Source organism: Medicago sativa, chromosome 6 (genome assembly GCF_051527215.1).
Source record: "Medicago sativa cultivar Bolivia chromosome 6, Bolivia_mono, whole genome shotgun sequence".
Classification (NCBI taxonomy): domain Eukaryota; kingdom Viridiplantae; phylum Streptophyta; class Magnoliopsida; order Fabales; family Fabaceae; genus Medicago; species Medicago sativa.
The window spans coordinates 42,574,837-42,595,053 of record NC_140754.1 but is presented as its reverse complement, the minus strand read 5'-3'; the positions used below and the strand labels follow the sequence as shown (position 1 = coordinate 42,595,053).

The window sequence follows — 20,217 nt, the reverse complement described above, 5'->3', positions numbered from 1 at the left end:
ATATTCAAAAGTGTTTTAAAATAAATAAATATTAGAATAATAATAATAGAAGGGTTGAAAAATAAAAGAGGGGGGTGGAGAAAGTATTTTTGTTGTTAAAAAAAAAACTGTCTTTCTCCCCACGTTACTTAATTTTTGGTTCTAATAAGTAAATAAAAAAAAATGAAATGGATAATTGTTGAAAGAAGATAGGAACTGTAAAAGTTTTCTAGTAAGTGTACACACTCATCTTCCTAAAAATAAGAGTTTTTGCTAATCACCAATACACACCACAAAACTCTCTTCTCTCTAAGAAAACCAGGTTAGTCTCCTCTCTCTCTCTCTCTCTCTCTCTCTCTCTCTCTCTTCCTTTCCTTTTCTCAACTTTCTCTTTTCAATCTATAGTTATTCTTTATTCTCATGTTTTGTATTCTTGTACTGGAATTCTGATTTTTCAAGTTACTCTTAATTCCAAAACTAGATCTATACCCCACCACACCTTCACTTTCAAACAAAACAATCAAACTTTTCATTGTAACTATGTCCTTTTCAAAGAAAAAGAAATCGGATTGACTAGTTTATTAATTTTAAGTTTTGGGTTTGTTTACTATTCTCGGTAAACAATTTTGTAATTAGAATGAATTGTAAACCTAAGTACTAATTTGATTTTTATAGAAATAAATAGAGAAACAGTGAGCTTGTGGGTCTGAATCGAAATAAAGAAATACTATGAAATAGTATACAACATATGATAGTTATGATTTGACTGTACTATTTGTGTTAAAAATTAGAAATTAAAGACACAATTATTTTTTGGAATAAAAACTTAAATTTGGATGTTATGAATTTTTCTCATAACAAAGTTGTAGAAAACAATATTGGCGTTTTATGTCTTTAGCACTTTCAGAAGAAAAAAAAAAAAAAGAATTAAGAAAAGAGAGTATGGAGAAAAAGCTGGATTCTTTTTGTTGGTTAGAAATGAATAAAATTAAAACTGGGTTTTTATTTTAGTCTTATGTAGTGTGAAAAGTCTAAGACAGTATAACCTTGATTATAACTATAGTCTAATAGATAGTTATTTTGGATGAGTATTCTAGGTGATATTGGAGCTGCTTTAGACGGAAACGATATAACAACAACTTTCGAAGAAACCGAAGGTAAGGGGAATTACTACTAATAAGTTTTAAAGATTTTGCATAAGTTATGTGCTTAAGTGATTATGTGTGAGTAAATAACTCTACTTGTGAGAGTTAATTTCTCGATGATGTGATAATTTCTAGCGATCAAGTATATGTCAAAGGACATCGACTTATATGTGTTTTAGTTAATATAATTAGGAGTATTATTTTAAAAATGTAATATACAAGTAGAAAAAAAAAAGTTTTGTAAATGATTACTTGATTAGATAGTTCTATTATGTTTATTTGGTATCACTCTTGTGTAAGTAAATGAATATGCTAATTTTTGATAAGTACTATGTTAATTCGATGTATGAATTTGGTTTGAAACATATGACTTATAACAAAAGTGTTGATTATGATTCAATGCTATAACTTATACCATTAATCGTGATTAAAAAAAAAACTTATCTTAAGAAGAAATAATCTAAGAGAGATAGTTGTATCTCACTTTATTGATTTTGATGATATCTATTTACTAAAACCTTGACTTATAGGTATCTTGTAAAAGAAAATGTTTAAGAATGCAAAAACCATGATATAATTTAGGAGTACTATAACAGTAGGATAACTTTTCTTGAAATATAGGTATATATAACTTATGGCAACATCATATAAATCATATATGTACTTGTTAAAATTGGAAGTTTACTTACTGGTTAAGAATGAATGCTATGAATGATTACTTACTATAATATGATACACGTACACTTAAATGAACTAGAAATAGGTTTGAATATTCTGGTTGTAAAGGTAACTAATTGTAAGCACTATATTATCTAAATTAACATAATTCTGAAGGGCTGATCCAGTTTAATGAACAAATGATAATTATGATGGATAATTGTTTGACATTGTTGAGTTGAGTATGAGTGTTTTGTCTTGTCTAGAAAGTAGGGACAATTAAGGAGCTAGAACAGGTCCCTATACACTCAGGTGTAGATGGGAATGAGGATAGTTATGGTTTGGTTACTTTGAGGACCTATCGAGGGCACTTGTGTTTCGAACACCTATCAATAGTTGGGGATTGCTTCCCGGCTGAAGGTACTCGTACTACCTGACACGGTGAGCCTGACAAAACTAGACTATCTATAATAAGGTAGTGCGATTGGACTAGAATGATTAGAGTTTAAGTATATCTTGCTCAGAATACTAATAATCATGTTATAGTCGCCGAAACGGCCTTATGCTCATTAGAGTGGAACCTCCATGGAGTAGTAAATTGTGAAAAGAAAAATAAACTAGAGTCGAGAGAAAAGTCAAAAGAGTTCATGCATGTGTCAAGTTGAATGTCAAACTATTAATTCTAATTTGACCTTTTAAAAAAAATAGTTTTTTTATATATAATATGCTTTGTAATTGTTGGACAGTGAATGAAAAGAAAAATATTTATGTAATTATCATATTCTCTTGTTATATATAGATTATTTTCTTTTTCCTTATGCAATAAATCACGTGGAAAACTTGTGTTCGAGTAATTCACCCTTCTTTGTTTGTTTTTGTATCTTGTTTTTTTTGGGTATGTTCGGACATTTTTGTAGATGATGCCCGGGAGATATTTAGCTCACTCAGGAACACGCAGGATCGAGTTCCTTGAGAATCCGAGGGACGATGTTTGGGAAATAAATTTGGCCACCCAAACATTGATTTTTACCGGACTTGTTCGCACTACCACAGGGTTCGGTGGCCAGCCTACAACTACTATTGTTACTCATGAGACCACAGAGATGATTCTACCATTGCAGAGGTTGTACCTAGCTCTCTATGACATGGGTGTTGTCCCACCTGTAGGACCAGACCCACAGGAGCCTATAGTTCCCCCTGGTGTTGATCCTGCTGATGTTGCTGAGCAGGGAGGAGAAGGAGTCCATGCACCTGAGGAGGAGAATCCAGAGGAGGAACCAGAGGAGGACCCAGAGGAGTACCTTGAGGAGGGAGAGTTCATTGGGGGAGACCCTAATGGCCATGTTTAGATGTGACTGCTAGTGTGTGGGAAAGAGTTTAAGAGTGCTAATTAGTTTGTTATGTACTTAATGTCTCTTAAAACTCTTTTATTTTGGATAGTAGTCAGCCTTGGTAACATAGTAGGACTGATGTAGTTTGAATGATGCATTATGGCTCTAGCTAGATGGTAATTATGCTTTGTTTATATTAAGTCTCATGAAGACTTATGGATCATTGTAAAATATTCACTATGATGACTTTAGCATTATGAGCCGCAGGCTTAGACCGAATGACATATATATATATATAATATGATGTAAATATTTGTTATTTAAATTTATTTTGTTGTGTAAACCTACAAAAGAAACATTCAGAAGAAAAAAAGAAAGAATGCTATTATTTTGAGAAAGAAACATACTGAAGCATGCTATTATTTTGTTTTTGTTCTAAAAAGAAATATACGGGAAAAAAAATATAATAGTTAAGACGAGAACAAAATGAATATTATTATTTTGACGCGGCCGGATTATATTTATTTACATTTTGCACTTGTTATTATATGTGACGCGCCCTATAAAGTGAGAAAAAAAATAGGGGTGTTAGAACCATCCTCTCTCTCTCTCCTGCACAAAGTCCAAGACAGATTTGAATCAACTTTATCCCACCTTTTCCAGCAACTTTTGATGCATATGGAGAAGCTACCTTTTGATGGATAAAGTCCAACAAATCTCATGTCACGCACTGGACAAGCCCAGAAACTCATCAAACATTCATCATTGATGAACCCAGATGAAGAACATCATGAATATCAACATTCTGATGAAGAACACAGCAACATTCTGATGTTCATCCTGGGAACGCAACAACATTCTGATGATCAGAATGTTCACCCAGATATTCAAGTAAAAGCTTGTGGGGCCCAGGACATGTGGCATAACACCATTGGTCACCTTACAACAACTATATGAGCCCAAAATCTCTATAAATAGAGATCAAAGGCTCAACATTACTTGCACCATTGCAAAGCATTCAAGAAAACAACTTAAATTTGTTTGAAGCTCATGCAATTAAATTGATTACCACTGAAGGCTCTTTTTACCTTCTTTGTAGTGTAAATCAATTCTCTCTCTGTTATCTCTTTCATAGATAACTTCTTCTTTCTCCTCTTCTTCTGTTTGATTCACAAACACTCAACCACCATACAAATTGTAACAAAGTCTCATCTAGCTTTAGGGGTACTAAAGTGTTAGCTTGAGCAAGGGTTGTAAAAGTCTAAATGGTTAACTTAGCAACAAGGTTCAAGCCTGCTGAGGCTTAGAGAATACAGATTGTGTAATTGTAACACCCTATTTCTAATAAGCGGTAAAACGCGTGAATATACAAACATATTCTAGAAATAGATGCTACGTCTTCGAATAAACCACAATACATACATACATGCATAAAGATCATGTCACATCACATAGCAGCGGAACATATACATATAATCCATAAACAACTCCCAATCTCAATATAATAAAAATATATCCTCCATATCTCAAATGTAACAATATCTCAACTCCAAAATACATAGTCAATAAAGCAACATGCAAGAACTATCCTAGATCAGAGCCCTAATCTAGACACTTGCAAATAAAGAGGAACTCCACTCCTCGGCATCAACAAGCAAACAACTAAGCATCCTGCACTCCGTCTACCCATCCATACAGAGAGGTAGGCGGTCCACCACAGACCACTGAGGGTAAGCATTACATCATCATAATCCATAAAAAATTTAAACAAGAACATTGGAAATGAAAGATATATTCAAGAATACAAAATAACAAATCATACATGTATTCACAGTATTCATGATTCTCATACCATTCAAACCATTCCATATCATCATTCCAAGTTCATATCAACAAGTGTATCATACACGTATCACATATACATAACCCTCCCTCCTAGAACACTAGCATCACATGATTATTATTATCCCCCATCACTTACATTTCAAGCTATCACATGATTATCATAGCATAGCATGCATATTCAACCTCTAATCCAGTCATCAACAAAAGCTCATCATTTATCAACATCAATCAATGAAAACATTACTCACTTCATTACTCATCTAGCATGCTTATCTCAACAAGTACAATTCATCATATCGAAGTTATAAGCAAACCATCATCATTATCAAAGAACATCACCACATCATATATGTATATATACATATACAGATCTCACCTCATCATTATTATTAAAATAACCATCATCAATTGATTCACCAAGTGTATAAGCACAAACAATTAAGACATGCAATTAGAGCATAATACAATTAGTCACAACCATCCACAAAATTCACCAATGTACATATACACCAATCCACATAATCACAGCATTCGCCAAATTTCACCAATACACAAATTCACCAAGTCATATATTCAATTATGACACAACTCATCAATTATTCAAATGCATGCAATGTTCTAGACTCTTCTCTAGATGCATGTGGTTCCAAAAAACCTCAAGGTCGTCACCTTCGATGCAACAAAAACATCGTACTCACCTCAATTGGATATAAAATCCGCCACCATCAGTCTTGGATATAAAATCCACCACCATCAGTCATGAATGCATGAACATATGACTCAACTACAAATGCATATGTTCACACAAACAATAATCACCTCACCATCACCAATACTTGTATATATGCAATCATCAACAAGTCACCACCAATTTAACATATATACAATCACCAAAAATCATCAAAATCACACAACATGAAGTTGTCACATAATTATACCACCAACAATCAACATTTAACATGTTCAACAAACAACATAACATAAACATGTTCATCACCATTCAATTAGTATATATGCATCGACAACGATTCACCACCACTTGACATTTATACAATCACCAACAACATCCACAATTCAATCAACATATAATTGTCACATATATACATCATCAATCATCTCCACATAAATCAACATATAGTTGCCACATTTTCACATAATTCCTTACAATCCAAATAAAGGAACAATTATAACATATGATCACAAACATCATATTCATCACTCAACAACCATTCTTACATCATCTCATAATCATATTAATCTATTCATAAAGGGTTCATAAGCAATTGGCTCTCAAAAATCATTTTCTACCAGGTCCGTCTCCAAAAATCACAACATTGAAAATAATTGAGTCATCTAACCAAAACCAAGTAAACAAGTTTCAATGCCTCAACTAAGCATACCCCTAGGCCACATATGAGTGCAGTAGAGGATATCTTGGCATTTCACCGGCCAAATACGACGAATTCATAAAAATCACAAAGTTCGTCTCCCTTTATCACTTTTCACAAAAATTTCCATTTCAAATCAAAACAAGTTAGATTCACCACATCATAGTTTAAATACCATTAAACACCTTTATTGAACTCATAAAACTCAAGTTTCGAAGTTTAGAAGCAATCCATAAGGTTTGGGTCGACTTAGAAATAGTTATGAGGATTTTTCGTAAAATGTCTCTAAGACCTCCTTGGAGTATTTTCATCATAACTCAAAAACCAAAAATCATTTTCAAGTCAAACCAAAGCCATTAGAAAGCTAACAAAATTATCTACAACTTTCATGTTTACACCAAAAACCAATTCAAAACGAAAAAGGGTGAAAAACGTGAATATTTCCCAGATTTGCCTGACAAAATCGGTGGCCGATTTTGGGAAATCGGGGCCCGATTTTTCCAGAGTCAAAACTGGAAAATCAGCCCAGAAATCGGTGGCCGATTTTGGGCTTCACAGCAGCTCAAAATGTTACGGTTCCAACCCCTTTTTACCCCAAAATCCTAATTTTGATCATCCCAAACCCCAAAACTCAATCCCAAAGATGTTCATAGATCACATACACTTCAAAACACTTAAACATGCATAAGTTTTGATATTAACACATCAACACATCAAATTCATCAACATAACAAAATTCACCAGAATATCATCACTTCCTCAACTTTCAACAACAACCTAAAATCTCTTCATCAATTCATCAATCTTAATACCCAAAGCACCAATCCAACAACAACATGTTTCAAATCATTAACAACAAATAATGAACACAAATTCAGGCACAATTCATCATCACAACTTCATTTCTCATCAAACTTGCTCAAGAACACAAAGCACCAACACTATGCATTTAAACATGTTAATTCACATACTAACATGCAATTATCATATAAATCATGTTCTCAAACATAATAACAACAATTATGCACGAATTTTACAACAATTAGATTCAATTCATCTATTTAACAAAATGGGTAAAGAGAAAAAAAATATGAATTATGGTTGAAATCTAACCCTCTTACCTTAATTCTCCACAATCACTAGCTAGTGCCTCACTTTAGCTCCAACCCTTGATTCTCTAGCCTCTTCTAGCTCTCTCTAGTTCCTTCTCTTCAAAACCCTTTTTCTCCTCTTGAGCTTTCTCTCTAATTCTCTCTAATTGTGAAATGAAATGAAATGAAATGTTTGTAAGACCCCAATTTCACTACCAACTAGTGTTTATATAATCTCTACTCAATTGGGCTCAACTCACAATGTTTTAATGGGCCTAACCCATTTCTATTCTAACCCAAAATGTTACTACTCACTTAACGGTAAAATACAACACTAACGGTCACTTAACGGTAAACTAAATAATTACCCCACTCTCCAACACTTAGTAAAATAAAACCCTCACTAAGCACTAAAAATAACTTTCAGCAAAAATTACAAAATTACCCCTGCCCTCAAAATGACCAAAATACCCTTAAGTCCAAAATGACTAAAATACCCTTCTAACACCGAATTCTACGAATCCCAACTAAAAATACACACAGAGGCAGATAATCACATAAGAGCACATATAACAAACACAAATAAATGATTAAAATAAATCTAGCGAAAAATCAGGCTGTTACAGTAATTGTTCAGGTGAACAAAGATTGTAAGGTGCAGGATTTGAGAGGTTATCTCAAGCATCATAGTGGAAACTCTCACAAGATTGTGAGGAGTGGACTAACCCACATTGGGGGAACCACTATAATTTCTGTGTGTTGATTCTCTCTTCCCTTTACTCTTTACTTACTGCATACACAAACACACTCAAACACATTTACTTGTTAAACTATTTTTGCACTCAGACATCAGAACGTTCTGAAGTCTGTTATTAACTTAACCATTCCAAGTTTCAACTTGAGAATTAATTTTTAAGTTACATAAAAATTTTAAAGGGTCACAATTCAAACCCCCATTTCTTGTGACTATTTTATCTACTTCAAGGATCGTGGTGGTTGTGGTTGTCCGCGCCGGTGATTACGAAACTTCAGATTTTGCTTGATTTGGTGCTCCGGGGTCACGGTGTGTCCGACATTTGAGGTGGTGGCACTGGCTTTGTGCAGGGGTTTGTGGGACTGTTTTGGTTAGGTTTAGAGGGGTGGTCGTGGTTTTCTAGACTCGGTTTTTGTGTTGGAACGGTTTGTGGACGAGAGTTACCTAATGGGGTGGCATGTGTTGTTTGGGTGATGAGGTGCGTATTTGTTGGGGTGATTTCTTTTAGAGACAGACTCTGGTACACGGGTCCACGTTCGTCATCACTAGCTCTTGTTGGTGTTTTTGGGTTGTTTAAGTTGTTTAGGGAGTTTTGGAGGGTGCGTGCCCGTTGAGATGAGCCTCTTCCTTTTGATGTGTTCGTCATTCGCACCACCGCTTGTCATGTTATTTGTCTTGCTTATTGTGTGTTGGTTTCTGGTGGGCCGATTACTTTTGCTTCGAGACCGGGAGTCGGTGACTAGCTGCAATCTTGTTTGACTTGATATGGTGTTCTCTGATGTACCGGGGGCGAGGGGTGCCCTGCTGATTTGGTTCTAAAGTCTGGTGGGCCGATCACTTTTGATTCGAGATAGGGAGTCAGCTCTTTGTCTCAAGTTGGTTTTTGGGCTTTTGTTTTTGTGCTATTTCGGTGGATCGGAGGTCGAGAGGTTGTGGAAGCTGCATGTTTCATTCGGTTAGGAGCTTTTCGATTGTGGCTCAGCTTAGGTATTGATGTCTGTCTGTTTTATTTTGAGGGTTGTTCTTTGGGGGTGGGTAGTGACGATGGGTGGTGGTGGATGTTGTGTTTACAGTATTTGTTTTTGTTAAGGTGTCCGTCTTAGGTGGTGATGTGTTTGGGTGGGTTATCTTCAGGGGCTTGTATGGTGGTTATGGTGTACCGTCTATATGATGCACCATTTGTTTCTTATTCCGTCCATACCTTGCGTCTTGCGGGAATGGCGTTTAATAATATTTACTGATTCAAAAAAAACTTTATCTTTCATACTTACATACTCACATGATGTTCTTATTTTCTCTATTGTTTTTGCTCAATAAAAAAAGAGAAAAGGAAGATTGTTATAAAAGTTTTCATTAAATAATTGTACAAATATCATTGTTATTCAAGAAAAAAGTGTGTGTGGCTGAGTGTCCATATGTGACGACACCGAAGGTTGTTCTCAAGGCTTCAGGTCACATTGAAAAGAGTAAGGTTATATGAACATCTAAAATTCAACAACTTTTGGACAACTAGTTTAAAAATACATCAATTATAATTATTGATGTGACTATTGTAACGCCCTCCTTGTTATTTAATTATTTTTCTTGAGATAGAGTCAAATTATATGATTTATTTAATTATGTGATATGTTGATATTTTATTGAGTGACTTTATTTTATTATTTATTACAATATATTTAGTGGGAAAATATAATTAGTGGAAGAATATATTTAGTGGAAAAATATAATTATTTAGAATAATGAGGCTTTGGGGCAGAATTGGAATTAAGAGAAAATAAGTAGGTTAAGGATTTATATATAAAGAGGAGAGTCAGAGTTAGAAAATAAGAATTACGTGCACACTGTTTTCGGGAGAAAGAGGAGAAACCTAGAGAAAGAGAAGAAACCTAGAGAAGAGAAGAACCAGAGAAGAGAAGTCTGTAGAATCCTTGCAATCAATCAATCTAAGGTAAGGGTGGGACTAACCTTCTTTAATCATAAGTATATGGTTCTGAAATAGGGTTTAACATGTTTGTTGTTTTATTTTGATGATTAGAGAAGTTAGGGTTTGAAAAGAAGATAGGGTTTCAAATTGCAATTTAATTGATGAATTATGCTCAGTTGATGATTTATGTTATGTTGTTGTTGATTTGTGGTTGGGTTCATGATTATGAGTTGTGGTTGTTGATGATTGTTGTTGTTAATGTCATATTATGAATTGGGTATGAATTATGTTGAGTTGTTGTTGTTGATTGTGATGATTTTGAATGAATGTGAAGTTTGAATAATATAAGTTGATTTTTCTGATTATTTTCATCTCTGCCTCGAATTTTGATATGAAAACTGGTATTGATCGGTACAGAATCCGTCTTAGATGTAAACACGAAAGTTGTAGGTATGGATGTTAATTTTCTAATGTCGTTGGTCTGAGGTCAAAATGATTTATAGAACTTATGTTATGGTCAAATTACTGCACGTAGATCACAGTGAATTTTTATGGACTTTCTGCACAACTTTTTCGATTTTGAAACGAAAACTAGTATTGATCGGTACAGAATTGGTCTTAGGTGTAAACACGAAAGTTGTAGGTATGGATGTTGGTTTTCTAATGCAGTTGGTCTGATGTCAAAATGATTTATAGAACTTGAGTTATGGTCAAATTACTGCACGTAGGTCACAGTGAATTTTTATGAACTTTCTGCGCAACTTTTTCGATTTCGAAACGTAAACTGGTATTGATCGGTACAGAATTGGCCTTGGGTGTAAACATGAAAATTTTAGATAATTTTTTTAGCTTTCCAGTGGCTTTGGTTTGACATGAAAATGACTTTTATTTTTTGAGTTATGATGAAAATACCCCAAGGAGGTCTTAGCGAAATTGTACGGTGACAACATTCTCTGTTTCATGTTTTTGCGTCTTTTTCACACGTCTCTGTTTTAAATTGGTCTTTGGTATAAACATGAAAGTTGTTGATAATTGTGATATCTTTCTAGTATCCTTGGTTTGACATGGAAATATGTTATGTGTAATTTATTATGTTTTTACAAAATTGCATGATGAATTGTTGATGTTTGAATATAATATTAACAATGATCTGTGAAGTTGTTATAAGATGATTTAATGTTGTTACTGATGATATATATATATATATATATATATATATATATATATATATAATCGTATATGCATCATGTGAATTATAAGTGATGTTTTGAGACGATGATTACATTTTGATATTGTTATATCTTGAGATTATTGATGTGCTTATATCTTGAGATTATTGATGTGCTGCCATATTGCTGTTTACTATTGATTAAAGTTGTATGTGTCGGTCTAAGATGTGAGATGTTGATCCAAATTATTGGAGTCATATAAGACGTTCGTGTTGTCTAAGTTGTAAGATTTTGAGTCCATGCATACTCATTTAAAGACGAGGGCTCATGCCCTAGGAGCTTTTGCTCAATAAAGACGAGGGCTCATGCCCTAGGAGCTTTTGCTCAATAAAGACGAGGGCTCATGCCCTAGGAGCTTTTGCTCAATAGCGACGAGGGCTCATGCCCTAGGAGTATATTTATGCTCAAAAGCGACGAGGGCTTATGCCCTAGAATGGTACCACATGCATGAGTAAGATGATAGAGTTGCATAGTCGAATTAAGTTGCATTGTCGAGTCAAGTTGTTAAGTTGATTTATGAAGTTGATATTGATGTTGATTATGAAGTTGATTATGATGATGATAATGATGCTACATGACCATTGTTATGATATATTGATGATGTTTATGTTGTTAAATATAATTGTTGAAATCTCACCCCTTCTGCTTGGAAATGTTGCTCTTCGTATGAGTAACTTGCAGGTGATCGAGAATAAGTAGTTGTTGATTGCTGTCGTGAGTGACTATCTCTCACTGTGTCTTTAGGTGCTCTGATACGTAACGGGATGAGAACTTTTGTGGCTAATTTCTATTCCTTACGTATTGCTTATGATTTTACATGACTATGATTTAGTTTTTGGATTATTACGAGATGTTTTGATGAGGCCTTCGTGCCAAGACTAATTATGTTGTTGAATTAAAATCCGCTGCGAAGTTTTTGAATATTTATGTTGACCAATTTATGAAGGATGTATTGTTATTTATTCCATTTATGATTTTTAAGAAGTGTAGCATTCCGTTTATGTTGAATGACTCTGATTTATATGTGAAATTTTTATGTTGGGAAAACGGGATGTTACAACTATAGGAGAGAGAAACAACTAATTAAAAAATGATATAGTATCTATACAATATAAATATACGATGTAGGACAACTAAAAGGTTGTCAATATATCATTTCTCCATTGAAAAATTCACTGATCTCATGGTGAAGGACAAGAAAACCGGCGCTTATTGTCTGCGCAATTTGCAATTTATTAGAATTTGATTTGATTTGACAAGTTTGTGGTTTGTTAATTGCTTCATTATGTATGAATTTAGAAGTGTGCATTCTAGATGTATGTTAGGATTAAGGGTGTTGAAGGGACAAGAGTATTCTTTTATTTATTAGAGATTTAAAAAAGTGGTAAGAATAAAATAAAATACGACCGTATAATATATCTTTTTTTTTTTTTTTGATAAAGCTAAAATGAAATATAAAAAGTCAGGAGAGGCCTGAACCACATACAAAATCAATCCATAGTAATTCTAGTAAAAGGTAGACCTAAGCTCATCTCTAAACAGAAAAGAGGAAACAAAAGGTGGGGGAAAAGTCCACCACTGGGAAGAATACAACGCCAGCCCTTGGCCATTCTTGGCCAGTGCATCAGCTACCAAATTACCCTCTCTGAGGACATAAAACTAATATTTTAATGTCCCATCAGTGGCACTATTCCAATTTAGCCTATCGGGGATATCTTCGATTGGCAGGGTGATCTTAGGAATTTTGTTGGCTAACTCTCTATCTCTATGAACCAGAAAGTTAGGGAGACTCCAAGCGCCATCTACAATGCAATCAGCCACCTTCATGTCAAGAGCTTTGTGCAAAGATGGAGGGATTTGCCAATGGTCAACTATAGACCTCTCGAGCCATTTGTCCGTATAATATATCAATCACACATTATATTTAGAAATAAAATAAAATAAAAAAATTAGCTGTATTTTACTTTTTTCTATTTAACCAAACATGAGTTTTAACAAGTGTCATTTTTAATCAAGTGATTGTATTTAAATGGCTAATGAATGTAATCAAAAAATAATTTATTTTGAAAAGTTTAAATATGATTTTTTTTATTGAAACAATTATTGGTCGAATTTCAAATTATCAAAACACTTTTTCTCAAGAAATCTGAGCGTTAAAAAAAACAATCTAAGACTTTGTTTGCGAATTTGGAGGGGATGAGAATGGAAGACTTTGAGGGGTGGAAATATGAAGAAAAATGGAGAAATCTTTTAAATTTTTTTAAAATAGTAGTTTTTTAGAGAATGATAAATTAATGCATATGATTACTATATTTTTAATTTTAAAAATAATATAACAACCTAAGTTAAATTTGAAGAATTCATATAAACCTTTCTCGAGTACAATTTTTTAGTTCCCTCAAATGAAGAGGGCTTAGTATTAGGGAAATGCTAACCGGTGCCCTCGGGGCACTGGTTAAGGATATGAAAAAGGAAATTATATAGTAGTTAATGCATTGAAATTGTGTAATTAATTTATAATAAAATCAAAAACAGTTTCCTTTTATGGTATGCTTAACCCAGTGCCATGGGGGCACCAGTTAGCAGGACCCTTAGTATTATGAAGAAAAGTTAACCCCCAAAGCCCTCCCCTCCCATTTTTCTCTATTTCTTCCACTTGCTCATTCCTTTTTCCCAAGCCTTCTCTTCCCTTCCCCTCCAAACTCGCAAACAAAGCCTAAAGGTGTGTTTGGATGCAAGGTTTAGGAGGGGTAAGGATGTGAGGATTTATTTTTCATTTTTAAACGATCATATAATACTTCAATCACATTAAATTTATTGTAAAAAAACATGTTATATAGTTCAGAATTTAAAAAAAAAAGTAAATTCTCTCATCCCTTCCCCTCATAAACTCTCGATCGAAACACACCTAAGACGTGTGTTTCATTCGTTTGTGATTCTTTGATATGAATTATGAAGCCACGGAGTTACCGCTAAAGAACTTTTAACTAACACCTACTTTTATAGTACTACTTGCTTAAAATAGGATTAAAATCCTTCAATCATTGCAAACTTTTATCATTTGACGGATTCCCTCTTTCGTCGTGAGTGTGATGATTCAAGCATTAATGTTTGTTCACACAGTTCACACGGTTATAAAATAATAGGCTTCTAAAGTAATGTTTTTTTTTTTTTTTAAAGAAAAGTAATACCTTATTTGAAAAAACAATATTATTTCAATTGACCAGTTGACCAGTTGACTTGACTATGTCTTTCATATCCTTCTATAAATAGCTTAAAATTCTCATCCTTACTTCATCAATATTGATAGACGTTTGGCAAGTGCACCAAATACTATCGAAGTAGTAAAAATATCGATCCCACGAGGACTGTTTTTAATCTCAATAATTCAACTACGTTGTATTTTAGGATGTATAAAAGTTATTTTGATTTGCCGCTAGGCAGTAGATTGGTTTGATTGCATAAAAGTATTTGCTGAAAATAAAATTGGTTTTTAAGAATAAGAGAGAGATGAGTTTAGGTCTTTCGAATCATCGATGTTCCCCTAATTGTTATGTTGCACCTATTCGTATGAATGATCTTCTAATCCCACGATAGTTAACAAAATAGTTCTAATCAATCCCTTGAGTTAGGACCCTCTTCTTAAACTACAGCCCCTAATCCCTTAGGTGGTCTAATAATCTTTGAAGGTTTAAAGCACGTTAACCTAATATCACTAATAAACGATTATCCATTCCTAGACTAATCATGTTTATTAGAACAATTCAATAGGTCTAAGTAGAAAGCTATGGTCAGTGGTCATTCATTCTCACAAAATCATATTTATATTTGATCAGGATATAAAAAGCATTAAGAACAATTGAATTGAATAAAGACTAGAATATCATTCACAATAAATAGAGTTTCACAACATAATATCTCAATTAGGGTTACAACGAATCATCTCAGACCTAACCTCTAATGGATTTAGCTACTCATAATAGTGTTTACAAATAACATAATCATTAGAGGTAATAAAACATACACAAAGTGGTTGGAAGATGAAGAAATCGTCCTCCTGGTCTTCCTTGCAGTTGCAAAATCGCACTTGGCTCTCTAGAATTCGTAACCCTTGTTTTTGGAATAGACTTCAGCATAAATAGGCACAGAATATCGTCCAAATCGTGTCACATTTTAAGTGAATCGTGACACGTTTTTACCTTCTGGAGCAAGAAACTGAATTAGGGTTTCACCAAATCGTGTCACGTTTTACCAATCGTGACACGTTTTCATAATGTCGAAACAAGGCTTCTTGTGCTTCCCAAATCGTGTCACGTTTGTACCAAATCGTGACACGTTTTATTTCTTTGCGTTTCCTTCAGTTTTTCTGCTCTTTTTGCTGCATAAGTCTTCTGTGAACTCCTTTTTGTGATGAAAATACATATAAAATTACGTAATGACAAGGTGTCATCACAACCCCAAACTTAAACCATTCCTTGTCCTCAAGGAATTTACTTGCAAAGCTGACAATCGACAGTAAAATAACAATTACCTATTCAAGCAGTAGTACCCAAAAGTTCAACACCTTACTAGCTAAAGATGAGCTAGTTTGACTTGTATGCATCCACCAATTCACAACTCCACGCAAATAATTGAAATAGGGTTCTACCAGTCGACATGCAGGTCTACATATTACCATACGCTTGAAAAGTTTCTAAACATCAATCAAAGTCAATATCATTACACACTTTTGAGGTCTTTAGGGTTATAACGGGGCTTAGGTGAAATGTGGGATATATTTGGATAAGTAGGCTACACAAAATTTGAGTTAGGCATTCCTACGGAAGTTAAAGCACAAATTAAATCCAACACATTCATTCACCTAATAGAACAACAATTGCAAAGGTACTAGAGAATATTTATAACATTAGGGACAATCGAGTTTGAAGTTACTCGGATGTTCAAAGTTTGGTCCCTTTTTCATCATTCATTTTCATTTTTTTTTTCATACACCATTTTCATTTTGAGTGTATTTTGCATTTTGCATGACAATTCTTTTTCTTTTTGTTCTCTTATTCTCTAGTACCCCCACCCCAAACTTAATTGGTTGCAAATTCCAATAGCAACCCCAAACTTAATTATTAGCAACATTCTACAATGGCTAACTCAGAAAAACAATAAGGGACAAGTCCTAAAAGTCTCTAAGTTTGTAATGTAGTTTGTCACCGAATAAAAAGTTCTAATCCTACCGGCTCAAAGTGGCTAAGAAGAGGATAAAATGTAACAATTATAATCAGGGTAGGCTTCAAAAGGCTCACAGGACCAAGCACTTTTGCTTCAGTGTGTAATTAACAAAGACCAATCAATAATAGAGAAACAATGCAAGTTCTAGAAATGTAGTTGCATGGAAAACTAATCTAAATATAAGTAAATTGAAAAACAAAATATGGCAATGAACCTTATGGCTGAGATTTCTGGGAGTATGTGACTACCTAGCAACACCGTACACTTCGCCTTTGAAAACCAAGTCACTCCTCCTTTTGAACTTTTGGAATATCACTTGAACAACTATTTGTTATCAAACTGTAAAAAGTCAACTAAACAAACAAATTCATCAATAATAAACAAGTGCAGGAATAATTACATAAACGGGGGTAAAACCGAGTTAAACTTAATTAAAAGCAATTAAAATTGTTCGAACATAAAATTAAAGTTACATAACCAAAGTGCTGAAACAAAAACAGAAAAATACAAAAGATGGGCCATCAGTAGCCCACTCAATCCTGCATCTGGTCCTCCGGAATCCAAGTGTTGGGGTCCTCCTCTGCATAGGTATCCTCCCCAAAGTGCTGCCTAGACTGAGCTCCACCAGCAGCAAAGTCAGCTCGGATCTCCTGCTCTCTATCCTGAGCTCGACCTCTGGTGACATCAAATTAATGGTCCATAGCCTCCTCGGACCCATCAAAGCGCTCGAACGACCCAGTCATCTTCCTCCTGTTGAGGCAGACCGCCTCAGTGAACTCCTGACCAAACTTCGGACGGTTCTAATACTCCTGATCTGACACCTCATTCATCCAGTTGGCATGGCCGAACATGTAGTCCAGCATCATAGGTTGAATAGGTGCATAGGCACCCTGCTGACTGCTCCCCTCTCCAGCAAAAGTCTGACTCTGAGGTGGCGGCTGTGGCTGATGTGGTGGTGGCGGCTGTGGTTGTCCTGCTGCTGCTGCTTCGGCAACCATGATAGCATGCATGTGATCATGATAATCCTTGACAAAGCCATCCATGTAAGTGTCGGTGATGGGCTTCATCATTGCTGCACTCAAATCATTAGCAAACAAATCGCACTCCTCCTCCTCACAAAGCCAATTGATAAGGCTCAAGTGAGGGAGTGCCTTCTTGGTACCTGAAGCAAACATATAAATATTGTCGGCAATTAACTCACCAACATTGATGGGTGCACCATCAAGAATAGCAGACATCGTCAACAAGCGGGGCAGCGGAATCTCTGAAGTACAAGAGGTGCCCTCAATAGTTTGCACCACAAAAGATGCCCACGCCTTTGCATGGGGCTTAAAGTCAGCCCTCAACAGCATATGTGACCCTCCATGCCACTTAGCACCTTCAACACAAATCTGCAATAGCAACTCCTCCCACCTATCATCATTCCAATTCTTGCACTCCTCCATCCTCCTCTTCACATCACAAGTCTCCGGAGGCACAATCTCTAGCAACTGATTAATCCTCTCCGGGCTATAGTCTATCTCCTTCCCCCTCACATAGGACACATACTTCCTCCCCATATACCTAGCATTGGAATAGAATTCTATCCCAATAGTTTTGTTGGCCTGCTCGAAAATCATACTAATAAGGGACTCCCACCCTCAATCAGTGATCACTTGATGGAACTCGGGGTTAGAGATGAGTTTGGTGAAATCAAAACCTCTCTCTGGGATCACCTTATAGCCTCGGATGTCCTTGAAACGGTCACGGGCAGCATTATTGTAAAACCGGTGGTTTATGGACGGTGGTGGTGCGGTGTTAGGGCTAGGTTTAACAGGTTGTTTACGTTTAGGGGCTATTTTGGCCTTTTTGGATGGTTGGGATGTGGCTTGGGGCTTGCCTTTGTTCCTTGTTTCCACCATGGTTAGGGTTAGGGTTTGGAGAAAAATGGATATTAGGGTTAGGGTTGGAGTGGAGAGGATGGATATGTTGGATTTGGGTTGTTTGTGGGTGATTATGAAGGTTGATGGTGATGGTTTGATGATTGGAAGATGAAAAGATGAAGATTTTTGGTAGAAAAGGGTTAGAAAATCGTAGGTTAGGGTTCTGGAAAAATTTTGGCAGAGTTTGGCTACTTTTGGAAGTGAATGGAATGAAAATCGTGTTGAGTTTATATATGGGCTGGGAAAATCGTGTCACGTTTGGCCAAAAACGTGTCACAATTAGGTTTTGTAACGGTTTTTATTTTTGAAACTGCTAAAATCGTGTCACGTTTGGGCTAAACGTGTCACGATTGCTCAATTTTGAAAAATTTCTTGCCCAGAAATTGTGTCACGTTTTGGCCACCGTGTCACGATTTCCAATTGTCGAATTGCACCAGTTTGAGACTTAGAAAAAATTTTAGGTGCCAAAAATCATGTCACGATTTCAGCATCGTGACACGTTTTTGAAAATGTCGAATGGGCACCTTTTTAACTTAGAAAAATTTCTGGGAGGAGCTTCAGAGGGAGGCAAATCGTGTCACGTTTTGCCCAAAACGTGTCACGATTTTGCACAGTATTGGAAAACAAAAAATTTCTTCCTCTGTTCGTTTCAGCAAAAATCTTTTTGTATTTTTGAATGTTTGAAAGCAATAAAAAAAAAGAAATAAGAAATACTACCTGAAATTTAAATATGGGTTGCCTCCCACCAAGCACTTCTTTACCGTCACTAGCTTGACTTCTGATTACCCCTAAGGATCATTCAAAATGAGTCCTACCCTTGCTTTCGGTAGGTCTCTCTTGTTGTTTACCAGGCTTCCTCCGCTCCATTGTGTTATCAGTAGAAGTGTTCCTTACCAATCTCTTGTCACAATAATTCCTAACCCTCTCTATTGTGTCAGAGAAGATGGAAAACATACACCAATGATAGGTCGCAGGCCCATTACGCATTCCAAAAGGCATTTTTCTGTAAGCAAACATACCAAATTGACCATTGGAAGTAGACTTTTCTTTTCCTTTATTCAAAGTTCCCGATCCCCCATACTTGTAGTCCAGGCTGTCTTCAGGTGGTGGCGGTTGCACCTGTTCTCTACTTGCCTCAAGTGTCTTGTCACCATCATTCGCCTCAAGATCTTCATCAGGCTCACAACTCTCTATAGAATTTACAATTGCTCTTTCAAGAGGTTGTGGTGGTTGAGGTTCACGAGAGTTGTCTTCTACTATTTCTTCAACATCAATCCGGTAACACTTGGGGTTTTCCTCTCGGTGTTTCATTGCTTCAAAGATATTAAACACCACTTGCTCATTATGGAATCTCAACATTAGCTCTCCCATCTCAACATCAATCAAAGCACGACCAGTTGCGAGGAAAGGTCTTCCTAAGATGAGTGGCATATCTTCATCTTCAGCCATGTCTAAGATCACAAAGTCTGCTGGAAATACAAGATCATTCACCTTTACTAACACATCTTCAAGCACACCAAAAGGATAAGAGATTGACCGATCAGCTAAAGTAATGGTCATTCGTGTTGGCCTTGGCTCTCCACATCCAAGCTTCTTCATCATTGAAAGGGGCATCAAGTTGATACTTGCCCCTAGATCACATAGAGCTCTTCCAACGTTTACCGGTCCAATAGGACAAGGGATAGTAAAGGCTCCAGGATCTTTCAGCTTAGGTGGTAGCTTCTTTTGA

General features: G+C 35.5%; 1 protein-coding gene and 1 long non-coding RNA gene across 2 annotated transcripts; one reads left to right on the top strand and one right to left on the bottom strand.

The window, feature by feature from the left end:
• The first annotated feature begins 1,074 nt into the window (after window positions 1-1,074).
• LOC146915256 (uncharacterized) lies at window positions 1,075-3,391 on the top strand. Its single transcript, XM_085716337.1, has 2 exons — window positions 1,075-1,136; window positions 2,699-3,391. The coding sequence occupies exon 2, from the start codon at window positions 2,699-2,701 to the stop codon at window positions 3,128-3,130; it is 432 nt and encodes a 143-aa protein (XP_085572463.1). The 5' UTR covers window positions 1,075-1,136; the 3' UTR covers window positions 3,131-3,391.
• Window positions 3,392-4,585: 1,194 nt separating this feature from the next.
• On the bottom strand, window positions 4,586-7,903 carry LOC146915255 (uncharacterized). Its single transcript, XR_015013282.1, has 2 exons — window positions 7,467-7,903; window positions 4,586-4,794 (listed from the first exon to the last, which is right to left on the bottom strand). It is a non-coding gene; the product is annotated as an uncharacterized LOC146915255 (long non-coding RNA).
• Between the last annotated feature and the right edge of the window lie 12,314 nt (window positions 7,904-20,217).

Excerpts from the sequence above, each read along its gene's own strand:
- LOC146915256 (XM_085716337.1), top strand. The coding sequence starts at position 2,699 with ATGATGCCCGGGAGATATTTAGCTCACTCAGGAACACGCAGGATCGAG.